The 13,299-nt window shown below is 37.6% G+C and overlaps 1 protein-coding gene across 1 annotated transcript; it reads left to right on the top strand.

Moving 5' to 3' along the window:
• Window positions 1-175: 175 nt before the first annotated feature.
• Window positions 176-5,459, top strand: LOC135470196 (mitochondrial import inner membrane translocase subunit Tim17-B-like). Its single transcript, XM_064749005.1, has 7 exons — window positions 176-204; window positions 1,261-1,360; window positions 1,511-1,574; window positions 2,305-2,433; window positions 2,661-2,696; window positions 2,888-2,962; window positions 3,334-5,459. The coding sequence occupies exons 1-7, from the start codon at window positions 179-181 to the stop codon at window positions 3,405-3,407; spliced, it is 504 nt and encodes a 167-aa protein (XP_064605075.1). The 5' UTR covers window positions 176-178; the 3' UTR covers window positions 3,408-5,459.
• The last annotated feature ends 7,840 nt before the right edge of the window (window positions 5,460-13,299 follow it).

The raw sequence follows: 13,299 nt of genomic DNA on the forward strand, positions 1-13,299 counted from the left end.
AAAGTTATTTCATAATTTTATGAACAATAAATATACATAACAGGCATAACAAGTAACTGATGAGCTCCACGTCAGGACATAGTCCTTTATTCGGATGTTATCATGCTCCTGGTTTTGATGTATCCATGTTGAGGTCAATGTCATTCTACTGCGCATCACCTCCGCGCACCGAGTCAAGATGGAAGAATACGCACGTGAACCATGGTTAGTAACTAGGAAAAAAGTGCTATATTTATGTGTCTCCACAATATTTAAGTTTGAATTGCAATGCTTTGGACATTATAATAGTGTTTCTCGTATACTGATACGGTATGGTTCTCTAAATCGGTTAAATTAGCACAAATTCGTCGATGTCATCAGCCGCTCTTCACAGCGGTCGCCATGTGGGCTATTATTGACAACAACAACGATTGGGTCACGTATACCAGAATGGCCAAGAATTAAAGGAATATTGTAAATATGTGGTTCTGATCGTTAAAGCAACATCGTAGATGTGTAGAGAGCAATTAAAGTAATGGTTAACTGTCATTTATCAGAGTCCGCACTGCCTCTAGACTGTAAGTATGCTGTCAACTCTCTCTGACATTACCCCATGGAATGAGACAGGATAAGCAGCTACTACCAGGATTAGTGCATTACACATTTCCGCTAACATAAGCCACGAATTGATTTTGATAAGAGCGCTTGCTGCCTCCATTTCATTTTTGTCTCTGCCTTGTTAAAGCGCAGAAATCCAAATTTTTATGTTTCACATATCCACTTTAGACAGATCTATTAAGTCAGAACAATAACACATTCTTTTATAGGACTACCCAACTCATTGTTTCAAATGAAAACAACTTATAAATACCATGTGCTATGTCAATAAAGTCCTGTTTGTGCAGTCATTCAGTAATAATGTAAAATGTAGTCTACCATAGCATTGCATTTCACTGTTCATATGTTTCATAGAGATTCTGGTTTATTTATTTTTTGTCAAGAAAGTGAATCCAATGAGCTATTTGTTGAATGATCATCGAAGATACTTAAAATTTTTGATTTAAAAATAAAATAATTCCATTCCATGGGAAGCTTGTGTTTTCTTATTTTCATCAGGGTCCTGTGAAGTTTGTCAACAACCATAGGTAGTTGGCCCTTGATGAAATAAGGCTCATTGTCATGTAGGAAAGTTTAAACTTTTCAATTTAAGTTGAACTTGAGGTAAGTCATACTATGTTTTGTTTTGGTTATATAAGGATGAAATTTTTTGTTTACTTTCAGTCCCTGGAGGATTGTGGATGACTGTGGAGGGGCATTTGCCATGGGTGCCATTGGGGGCTCTGTTTTTCATTCCATAAAAGGATTTAGAAATGCTCCAAGTGTAAGTTGTGTTATATAGGACAAATTTCATTCATAGAATTTCTAAAAATTTATAGGCCTTTATGTGCAGTGTTTCCTTTCCCCTGTTAATTTTTTGCATGAAATTGTCAGTGATTTTCAGTTGGTTCAAGACTTGTGTTGTTCATTTCAGGGACATTATCGTAGACTTATTGGCAGTTTAGATGCTGTAAAACAAAGAGCTCCAATAACTGGAGGTAAGATTTGCTGAATTGTCAATGTAACCTGTGAGCTCTTCATGTTGAAATGTCAAGGTTTGTCATGTACCTGGCCAGGAGTGGACTTCAAATGGAATTTGTTTTTAATAATATTTTAATGGTTTAATATTGAAATTTTATTTGCCTGGGCTTTACAGTATTTTATCTTGAGATCAATAAATCTAATATTTGCTAATGTGAACCTTTTAAAGTCATTACAGTTACATAGAAAATATTCACACTTATTCTAACCATTTCATTGCTGAACTTGACTCAGTTGAACTTGTGTGATAAATAAAATTGATACATTGTGCCTCTTATGTATTAAGTTTTTGTCAGACTTGCAATCAATGATTTTGTATACATCTAAAATTCGCCTGGGCTAATTTGGCTAAAGTGTTGACATGACAGCTCATCCACTACTGACCTATGATCCACCACTTACCAATGATAGCTGATCCACCATTGACCAATCACAGCTTGTCCACCTCTGACCAATGAGATTGTGGGCTGAGGTTCAGCTGTGTTATTTCATCTGCAGCTGTAAGTCAAGAGTACATGTGCCTGAAAGATGATGGTTCATTCTGGTTTCCTCATCTATAACCCTTACTGATGTCATTGAAGTGAAACATTCTTGAATATGGCATTATGAGCAAGTCAGTAAAAATATGATTCAGGATTCAAAACATTCCATGTAGACATGTCAGAAGGGCATCTCTTGTTATCGCAGGTAACTTTGCCGTGTGGGGTGGACTGTTTTCAGCCATAGACTGTTCCCTTGTTTACATCAGAAAGAAAGAAGACCCATGGAACTCAATAACCAGTGGAGCTTTGACAGGGGCTATTTTGTCAGTGAGAAGTGAGTATCAGATTGAGGAATGGTGTGCATGTATACCATACATACAAAAAAAAAATCCATAAATAAAAAAATTTATGTCAGGAACAAATAGTAGTTTGCAAGCTTGACAAGTAAATGAAATGGCCACATTAACAAACACATACTGGCCAACACATATAGCCATGCACAATTACTGTAATGTTTATAAAGTTTATGTATTTTCTAATTTTCATTAAAATATTTTGTAGATGGAGCTGGAGCAATGGTTGGGTCTGCTGTTATTGGTAAGTACATTTGGGTGTGAACAAGGTGTGTGTGTAAACTTGGGGGATAACACTGAAGCGAACAAACAACTTAGTTCAACTCGTCTTTGAGTTTACTTTAGTGATCTTCAAACCAACACCACTGTTTTGAAAGAATGTGTAAACCTCAAGGCTAGTACAAAATGCTTCACATCGTTGTTTCCCCCTTTCAGGTGGAACCCTCTTGGCACTGATTGAGGGTATAAGTATTTTAGTTACAAGATATTCAGCAGAACAGTTTAAACCGAGTAAGTACTTTCTTTTGCTTCTGTGTGACTATTAATGATGAAGTATGTGTACACCGGTAAAGAGGAATGTAAAACTGTTGCAAGTATAACTGTTTTTTTGAGTTAATGCTCCCAAATATCACAGCAGCTAGTGACTCCAGAGTGTTTACACCAACAACCAATGATGACAATATATGACACAAAGTTTTATTAAATCTCTGATTAAACAAATAATAGAACAAATAAAGCAATATACATCTGATAATATCTGCATATATGTCAATGTTACCTAAATGTGGAAGGAAGTGTTTCGTTTTATCTTCTTGCAGTGGTCATATTTTGAATTTATTTTTTTTGGCATTGATAAATTAATTTGAATGTCTTGTTTTCAGTTTCGCCTCAGGCCATGGAAGATCCTTCACAGTTACCTCCCAAACCTATATTTGGGGCATCGCAGTATCAATAACAGTGTGTGATATTAGGATGGACTGTATTACTTGTAGTATCTGTACAGTTAGATTGCTGTAAAGTTAATGAAGATATTTTAACAGTCTGGGAGTGATGTATTGGAGTTAAATCTGTCCTGCCCATCCATCGGTTTATACTTAATGGACAGGTGTGCAATGTGGCTGTGAGATCTGCCATGCGGTGTGTAAGGTTGTAATTTCCTGAACTGTTGTTACAAAAACTGATTAATCACACATTCAGTATGTGGTTCACACTTTTGACAGAAAATGTTGACACTTTTGTGGGAAAGACTTTCACACTGAGGATGATTTTACTCCTTAGCCATGAGTTCTGAGCCATGAGTTCTGAGCCATGAACCCTTACACTGACACTTGTGACTGATAATTTAACCTGAGAAGCATCTCATTCCCACCTGATTGTTGAAGCTATGCTGGCAACATGGGTGTCGACTTGTAAGTGTCCAGAGTAGCAAAATCAATGTACATGTAAGAAATTCTTAGATATCAGTAAAACGTGAATACAAGGAAGTACAGAAAAAGATGTAAGATGAAGAACCAAAACCTGTGTTTCTTGCAGGGCATGGCAGTAATTCGTTACAGCCAACTATCATTTTCGAAAAATCAATGCAGGTGACGATCTCATGGACTAATTAATTTTAGATGGGTTATTTTGTGAGTGGATGATATTGATTCTGGTACATACTTGGCACGATGAGGCTCATTTCGTTTTGGCTCTCATCTGTTGCCTTCTTCCATCCACATCTGGCTAGATAAGACTAATATTTACTCATTAGTCCTGTTATCTCTCACTGTGTCCGCTATGGGTTGTTTGTTGTGGTGTGATATCGGTTCTGTCCATGACTGGCTCGACAAACATGGATGTCGGGCTATTGTCAAGGGCTTTACGGGCAGGACCGTTATCTTGCAGAGAGCATTGCTGGTATGACATTAAGGATTATATTTGACCAGAGAAAGGTGTAAGATGCCATGTATAATCGTCAGTGTGTGACGTTAAGTACTAGGTGACAAAGTGAGAAAGAGAGTCATTGTACAGTTTTTCTTAAATAATTTGTGTGTAGGATTTACATAGATGTATTCAGTATGTCAGAGTGTAAATGGACAAGATTATGGCTGATCGGTGTGTAGAATTTGAGAGAATTAACCGTTAAGCACGCATAAGGATATGCATGATATCAACTCCTGTACAGTCACATTTGCTCCTGACAATATAAAACATTCTTTACCAGACAATTTTCAACTTTATTGCGGAGTTTCATACGCTTTAGTTTGACAGAGTTTCCGTTCACAAACTGATGAAGCTTTAGTTGTCGGATTAGTGTATTCGGGCAAATTTTGAATAGATGTAACCAGTTTTCCGCAAAAAGCTTGAGATCTTATCATTGTATAACATGATGTTTAAGTTAAAAAAAAAAAACAAAACAGTTCATAGGAGCATAAATTGCATATACACATTTTTCTTGAAGCAGAAAATATTGAAAAGTTAAGCGTAGTTCAGGAGATTCCATTATTTGTTGGCGACATGTGGCTGCAATATTGCCAAAATGGCGTTAAGCATTCATTTAATGGTTTGGCAAGCGAATTACAATGGTTCTGTAGGGTAAAAATCCATTGGTATACACAACGTCACTGTTATTGGGTGGATTTAATATCGTCTATATTGACAGGTGAGAACAGATACTGTGACGGTTGTACATCAGGATGTATTCTTCGTTACATGTCCACAGCACATGGAATGTCGTAAAGGTAGCTGTCTGTGAATATATCAAAAACAAAAAAAAAACAGGGATGTACTAAACAAACCTACAGGAAATAGACCACGTCAACCCTCATCGCCATCTAAGAAGTTTATAATAAGTTATGTATCACCTGGTACAGGTAACAGAAGAACCAGATTGGTATAACCGGTATATTGAATTTAGGTATCGTCTGACGTGTGTTTCTTCCTTTGTTGTTACACTCAGTAATCTTTCTCTACATTCGTATGTTATACATGTATGTGAATAAAAATGGTATGTTGGAAGATATTGTAACCTGGCCTTGTTTTCATTCCTTACCCACAGTACTGGTTGCTTTGGTAGTTGATATCCAAAAACATGCGCACTGTGGAGGGAAGGAAATGTCACTAGCAACATCTTTTATCTAAAAATTATCAACCCCTCAACTTAGATGTGCAAATATGGGAAGTGAGGGCCCCTAATGGCTTATTCGTATGAAGTGTTAGCCTTGTATTTGTATGAAGTGTTAGCCTGACATTCGTATAAAATGTTAGTTTGACATCCGTGTGAACCGTTAATTGGTGTCGCATTCGAATAAAGCACTGGTATAGCACACTCAAGTTCAGTTCGGGTTCAGCTTAAAAGTAAAGGTTTGTTCGATCGATTCAAGCGATCGATACACCAAGCAAGTATAGTTCTACATATCGGATGGGTCGTTAGGAGCGTTTTAACGAATTACAATCCTTAAATCTTATTATCAAACACCAATCAAGTATAGGCCTATATCGGGCGGGTCGTTAGGAGCGTTGTAACGAATTAATCTTTAATGGTAATGTTAAGGCTCACACGGATATAACCGAGATCAAACAGGCGGCATAAAAGAATGTTGATCATCTATTTACATAATGACAAGTACTGTTGGCTGGCGATTGATTTATTTCGCGCAGTCTAGTTTGCACATTTCCTGTTTTGTAAGGATTATTTTTAACCTTTCATTGCCATGCTATGTTTAGTGTAAAGGAAGATGTGGTGTGGATGTGGTAAAATACAAAATATCTGACATTAGGAGACGCTTAAGCAAATTGTACGTTGGCTCTTCCTCTTAGACTACTGGTAATTTCAATTTCAGTTAGAGCCTTTGAGGCGAGGACGGTACTTATATGCCCTGTACAAATGGAGATGGAATGTAGCTGTATTTGCTTGGGTGGTGCATAGTACTAAACACTGAGTCCAGATCTCACTGTTATCTGGGTATGAATTCATGAACCACCATGAGTTACAAGCGTGTATGACTCCATTATACACGCGTCTCTTTAACAGAATTATCCACGGTTTGTGTTGTTCAGAGAAGCTGGACAATACACGAAATGAAGCACTCGCGGAGAACCTATGTAAGCGTATAATTATATACACCTATGGCCGCCTGCCAGAGATCATAAACCCTCTGTCCATATTTACTAGCAAGAGTGTTAAAATTCACTGCAAATTGTAGAAACTGAGATCTAATGTGTTTGATGGACTCCAATACCTTGTGATGTAGACTGAAATTATTATATTTCTCCTCACAATCAACAAAGGGTTCATTTTCAAAGTTGATATTATCCGTATTGCCATACAGACACCGTTAGAGACCTTGGTCATCCTTACATACATATAACTTCAAATAAGACGTATACGACAGAACTATCTAGAACTACACCCATTTCAAAAACAACCTAAAATGCTGTGTTTCCCAAAGGATTTTATTTAATTTGATTTGTATTTCACGCCGTACTCAAGAATATGTCATTATGGTGGGAAGAAGCCAGAGAAACCATTAAATCCCCTAGTACCATACCGGCAGGGATTTGCTTCAGAGTTATTCCTTTCCAAATGTAGGCTAGATAAGCCTACTAGATGATGACTGGCTTACTCATTTTTCTCTATTTTCATGAAAGGTTCATACACCTGAACTTAAATTCCTGCTGCTCTAAAATTATTCCAACGCATGTATGTATGCAGGCCATAGAAATATAGGCACTCAAGTCACTCTTTGATAAAATCCACATGCCGACAAACGTTCTCCATCATGTCCATCACTGATCTATACAGTGAGTGGCCCAGTGTATCAAATTTAATAAACGAGGGGTGTAATTTTCATTGATTTGAGCATGGGCACGAAAGCGTCTCGTTATATCACGGACATGTTTAAAGTACGGGATGAACTGTTGTATTTGATGTTAGCGACGAGGCCGAGCTACACCAACTTAACAACTCTTCCATGGCGCCATGCCTGTGTACGTGCTTCCTGGCACGAAAAAAAACCCCGTTAAAATATGGAAATTTGTGCCAAAATGTGCATGACTTAATCAGAACTTTGTGAAAGAATGTCTTTATTTTTGTCCTGTTCAAAACACCTTCTTACGTGTGTAGGCCTTAGGCTACCTGTACGGTCCCACAGTTTAATCTTACTCTCGCGTGATTACCTGGGCTAGTACGTCTCCCCCCGACACACCCGCACACTTTTCATTTGCTTCTACGCCCCTGATTAGTGTCAGAACTTTTCCCCCAACCCTCATACAAATTATTAACCGAATCCTTAGATTGTTCGATGGGAACTGCACTGAGCAGAACGGTGTTACTCTTATACTCCATGCGCGAACATCACTGCGTCGCGTGCACTGTGACACTTGCAGTTGGTGAAAAAGCTGGACAGCGGATGGTGAGAGGAGTGCAGAAGTAAAATGGCAACGAAAAAACAAAACAAAATGGCTAAGACAAAAAAATCGAAACCGGTAATATTAGTTACATGGTGACCCAGTCATAGAATGCACAACTACGTGACAATAATACTCTCAGTCGAGCCGGGCTGAAGTTTCGCCCAGTGTGAGGATTATTGACACCACATAGTTGCATATCCTATCACTGAGTCACCATGTAACGAATTTATCCTACAAAGACCCATACATTTAGTGCAGGAGACGTGTAGAGGTGATGTAGAGATGAATTGTGCTTCGGCGATGTGACCATTGTTGAACCGCAACCAAGGGAGATAATCTACGCAGCAGGCACATTTGAAGTCGTCTGAGGATTCGAGAATATAGCTGTACCCCACGTGACCGTTGTTGTCCAATGAAAAGCGGAGTATTTTGTCTGACGCTGGACTATGTACGGTACATTGTCAATGAGACAGTATAGATATGCTGTTGACTATGGTGACTTCCATCGATTAGTGAGAAAGCCTTTTAGAATAAAATATAGGCCTAAGTCAGGGCCCGGTTTGACGAAGCAATCTTAACGTTACGTTCACTTAACTACCACGGCAACCAGTATTGTAGGCATTACGTCGTAATGGTATTTGCGAGCTCATACGGTTAAGATAGCTTCGTGAAACTGGACCCTAGCCCTGTTAGGAATACATGCGTTATGACAGGCTGGTTACAGCCCCGAATCTGGTCGCCCTCTCCCAATTCATTGCTTGATATAGGGCTCCACGCGAATAGGTCTATGTATACACAGAGCCCACACAGCTCGCAGATATACCTTCAATCCCAACATTTCACAGATCGATGAGACCGTGTTGAATGAAAGAAAGTTGTAAAACATGTAAAACGATGTTTTCAGACGAAAGCTTCCCATATGTCATGCAAGGAAGGCAGATTCAAAAGCCCATCAAACAACTTTCTCCTCCGTGTTAGACCTGATATTGCAATTTGCTGGATTTAAGGGAATTCACTGACTTGAGCAGCTAACCTGCAACATTCCCCGAGATCACAGCCTTTCCACATGTGGCACATGTAATCGGAAATCGAGGAATTGGCAGAATCGAGCACCAGATATGCTGTATTCCCCACATTCAGACAAGAACACATTTATACTCGCTTTTGTTTAATATACAGAAATTAGTTGATTCTTTTTTTTTCTAAAAGACAATCCGGGGTCTGTTATTTTAATAGCCATCCACATGAATACCAAAACATGTACTGTGCTGGAAATTTCCTATGTTAACACTTTCATGTCATATGCGATTGCTCACGGTCAAAGAGAAGTTAACTCTTGTGAAACTTTCCTCACTTATCTCCCTTTTCCCTATTTCATGACCGTATCCAAAAGGTTTGTTTTTTAAAGGTGTTCTATATGTGACGTAAATAAGATAAAGCCAAAGTTATAAACATCTATAACTTTGTCAAATTGACAAATTACATTGTGTTTACGATTAGACTGCTAAAATAAGGTGTGGGTATTTCTTATTCACACAGACCCATTGGGCCAGTTCGCAGCGAAAATAACTGTAAACAATGTGTATAAGCATACATTACAAAAATGTTAAAAAAACATTTGGGATGTAGCAAAAACGTTTCCTAATATCAGTTTTCGGGCAGAGAGGATAAAATAAGTTCTTTGAGCGCCAAAGCTACATCGGACGATATAAGAAATACCAGTGCTGTATGATAGGTACGGCGGGTACGGCAGGCCTGCACAATGATGTAAATAGACAAGATCAAAATAGGCCTACAAGAAAGTTCTTCGGTTAATTAGAGACCGAAGATTAAACCGATTACAGAGATTAGAATAGTTCTTTTACAAGGAAGACTGTAGGTCCTCGATGAAGTGTATAAGTAAGGTGGGATCCAATACAAAGACCTAAGGTGACCCAGATGTTCAATGCTCCAAGATGATGACTTTTCATTACCTACAACCAGTTAGATGAGAGCTGAATCATTTTAAAAAGCTCCCCAAAAGCCATAACGATTCAGTCTGTGTAGAAGTCGTTCAAGATTTACATAATCAAATGCCTTTGAGAAGTTTCTGAGTAGCTCTAATGAAAGAGGCTTTTAGCCAATTTAGTCCCCATATCACTCTCTAACGGTCAAAGAGGAAATAACTCTGGACAAAAAATTACAGTTGCCTCCCTTCAAGCATTTACTCGTACGAATATTTCACTTACAATAAATTCCTTGTACCGTTATTGTTTTCACAACAGTAAACGCTGCCTGGTTCTTTCAGTTTTCCTAAAATTGTAGATTCATTAAATTTTAAATGCCAGTAACCAATATCTACCTCATCTGTAGAAGAAGTTTTCTTTTGGAATACACAGATGTTACTGTTTTTCAAGTGTTTTATGTGTTTTATCTGTGATGTAGGAACTGGATAGCTTCAGGGGAAAGGTCCTTAGTTTGGAGAATGCGTAGTGACTAAGTATGTTGCCAGTATCCTTTAAATAATTGCAGCGTGAAAACCGGGTAGCGTCCGTCGAATTACGGTCAAAGAGGAGACAACTGCTGTCAAACCTGTGAAATTATCTCCCTTTGAGAGTAAAAACGCGAAATAATCGGATTACGGGGAATGTAGCAAATCTGTTGATAAGTTCCCAAATTCGCTAATTTCCGATCCCTAAAATATACGAACAAAAGGTCGGAATTGGGGGAATGTCGCATGTCGGCATCTCATGTTGGAAATTCCTCCATTTCAGAGAATCTATATGGAGTGTCTAAGATGCTATCGGTATCTTTATGTAATCAATGATTTGTTGATGAAAGGGGTTTCATTCATGAATCGTGAATCTTTGTGAAAAGGCCCCAATGCGATGAACATGTACCAGGACATACATCAAACAGCTAAATTACCATATTTTTTTATCATATTTCTAGCCATTTAGCGGCCTACTTTTACCAGTAAATGCAGTTACTAAAAAATCAGCGACTGTATTATTACACACAACAGGTAAAATAATAGGAAACCTTAATGTAGCAGCATGTATTATTCACCTTTAATAAACAAAACCCAGAAGCTTGTAGTTTTTTTTCCTGAACCCTAGCGATTGTCTATCAACGACGGCGATCACGGTCAAAGAGGGAATAACTCTTATCGAAACGGCCAAATTACCTCCCTTATTTCCTTACCGTAAATATAACGTTGAACATAGCACAATTATGTTGCAACGCTTTTAAATTCTGTGCGATACAAGTGGTGAACATTGCGTTGATACAATAAATATTTTTATAAAGACATAGTTAAGATGACATAAGATTTTCAATTCTTTAATTGTACTATATTTTTTATTTATTTATTTATTTTTACCAAACAAAGTTTCAAACATGTACTGCTCTTCTAAAAATTTGAAGTGTTTGTTGTTTTATTTTTATTATTACTATTTATTTGCATGTTTTTGTTTTCTTTTTTTCAAAGACGAACATGTTGAAACTGACCTCCATGTTATCTCCGTTGTTTCTTCTATTTTTTTTTTTTACATATATTACGATCCAAGAAGAGATAACCGCAGCGTGCAAATGTATATCGCGCAAATTACTTCCCTTTGACCACTAGTGAAATTGTAAGAGCAGTACCTCAGCCTAATGTTATTGATATTCATTTGGGGAATTCTGCATTTATAAATTCTTTTCAACTTCTTTCATATGAACCTATAACTACACACCTTGATTTCAAACGATCTTCGTAGTTTAGACACATCAGTTTTGACTTGATAAATTATACCAACGTCTGAGTTCTTAATGTTTTTTTTTTTTTTTTTTTATCGTGTAAAATTTACAAGAGTTATGTAAAAAAAAAATTTTTGGCTGTGTGTAATTCACACGACAGAAGGACATTGGGTAAATTATATAATGAATATGTAGAATATGAAATAGTCGGAATGCGGGGAAAAGCCTCAGATCTGCTGGCCCAGTCCGCGAAATTCCCGATTTCCAACGTCGGCTCTACCAGATAAAGGAGACGTGTGATTTGTTGTAACGTCGCAGATCGGCTCCTCAAGGCCAGAATTTCCCGATTCCCCAGGATCACCCAGCATTTTATTGGTGAAAGTAGTAAAGTTGAATAGACATCGTAGGACAAGCAGTGCCTTCATATATTGTTAGACGCAGAGGCAGTCTATATTTTTTACGGTACCAGACGTGGCTAGCACCACAGAGTATAGGGCCTGTATACGCGACATGCTTTTGACATCAAGATGGCTAATTTTATGTATAGTTCTTTATAGGTACCGAACGTCAGAACTTTGTGAGTGGATTTTTCTGGAGACGAAGAGGTCTAATGCGTGTATATTGCAGTAATTGTACTCTTCGAGAACTGTACGGACTACCGTTAAACTATATAGTCCGTGATTTTCAGGTTTTGAACTTCATTTTCAAATGTTAAAAATAATTTTCTATTACATGCAAAGAACTTCTTTTTAACTTTAGCGGGATTGTCCGTTTGCCATCGCCGAGTGGTCAAAGAGCAAACAACTCTCGACAAACCGTTGTTATTACTTCCCCCTTCACTGTAAATAAAGCGTTACTTCAATTCTAACGCCTGTATACTATTTTTCAAGCATTTTATTATTATTATTATTTTGTCATGTGAACAAGATAGTCAATGAGTAGAGATGCAGAATTATGTCATGGTCACGACTTGGTGAAGATTTTGGGGCACACAGAGACGATTTTCAGCCAGCACCATTCAACAAAGATGTTCAGAGCATTTCAATTATTTTTGTGCCCACGCCCCAATTTACACGAAAAAAGAGAAAAACAAAAATTTAAGTAATTTTTTCTTTTTTTATTTTATTTTGCTTTTTTTATCCTGTAACTTTCCTGTAATCCGTGACAATCCGTGTATGCTCGAAAATAATGATTCAAGAGGAGTAACTCCTTCAAAACGCATTACAATTACCTCCCTTTGACCGTGTCTTGCGTTCTGGGTGGGCCTGGCCCAAATCATCGCGTTTTTGTAAATAACTTGTGATCAAAGAGGGGATAACCCCTCAGATTAACGTTCGAATTACTTCCCTTTGACCACAGGTTAAGAAAATCAGGCGCTCGTTCAAAAAATGAAGTTCTGTTACAGACCTTATTAGATGGTAAAAAAATATTTTAAAATGTCACAAAACTCACTTGTTTAACAGTGCAATGTCTGTTTATATATATATATGTATATACTGCTCTGCGTAAACAGGACTACATGACTACGTGAACGTGTAGTATAGTAGTTAGATAAGCGCTGTTTGGAGAGAAAATACACAACGTATGAAAGCATTACCACTGCATTTCACTCTAAAATTAACCACAACCTCTGACGATTTTGGGTCATACTTTCCACTGTCACATTTAAAAATATTTGACTCCTGAGTCCATCTAGGCCTATATAATGCATCAAACTGAAAATGAAAAGAAACTAC

This window comes from Liolophura sinensis, chromosome 7 (assembly GCF_032854445.1).
Source record: "Liolophura sinensis isolate JHLJ2023 chromosome 7, CUHK_Ljap_v2, whole genome shotgun sequence".
NCBI classification, from domain to species: domain Eukaryota; kingdom Metazoa; phylum Mollusca; class Polyplacophora; order Chitonida; family Chitonidae; genus Liolophura; species Liolophura sinensis.

Excerpts from the sequence above, each read along its gene's own strand:
- LOC135470196 (XM_064749005.1), top strand. The coding sequence starts at position 179 with ATGGAAGAATACGCACGTGAACCATG. Across the intron at positions 205-1,260 it reads GAATACGCACGTGAACCATG|TCCCTGGAGGATTGTGGATG; the intron begins GTTAGTAACTAG and ends GTTTACTTTCAG. Across the intron at positions 2,434-2,660 it reads GGCTATTTTGTCAGTGAGAA|ATGGAGCTGGAGCAATGGTT; the intron begins GTGAGTATCAGA and ends AATATTTTGTAG.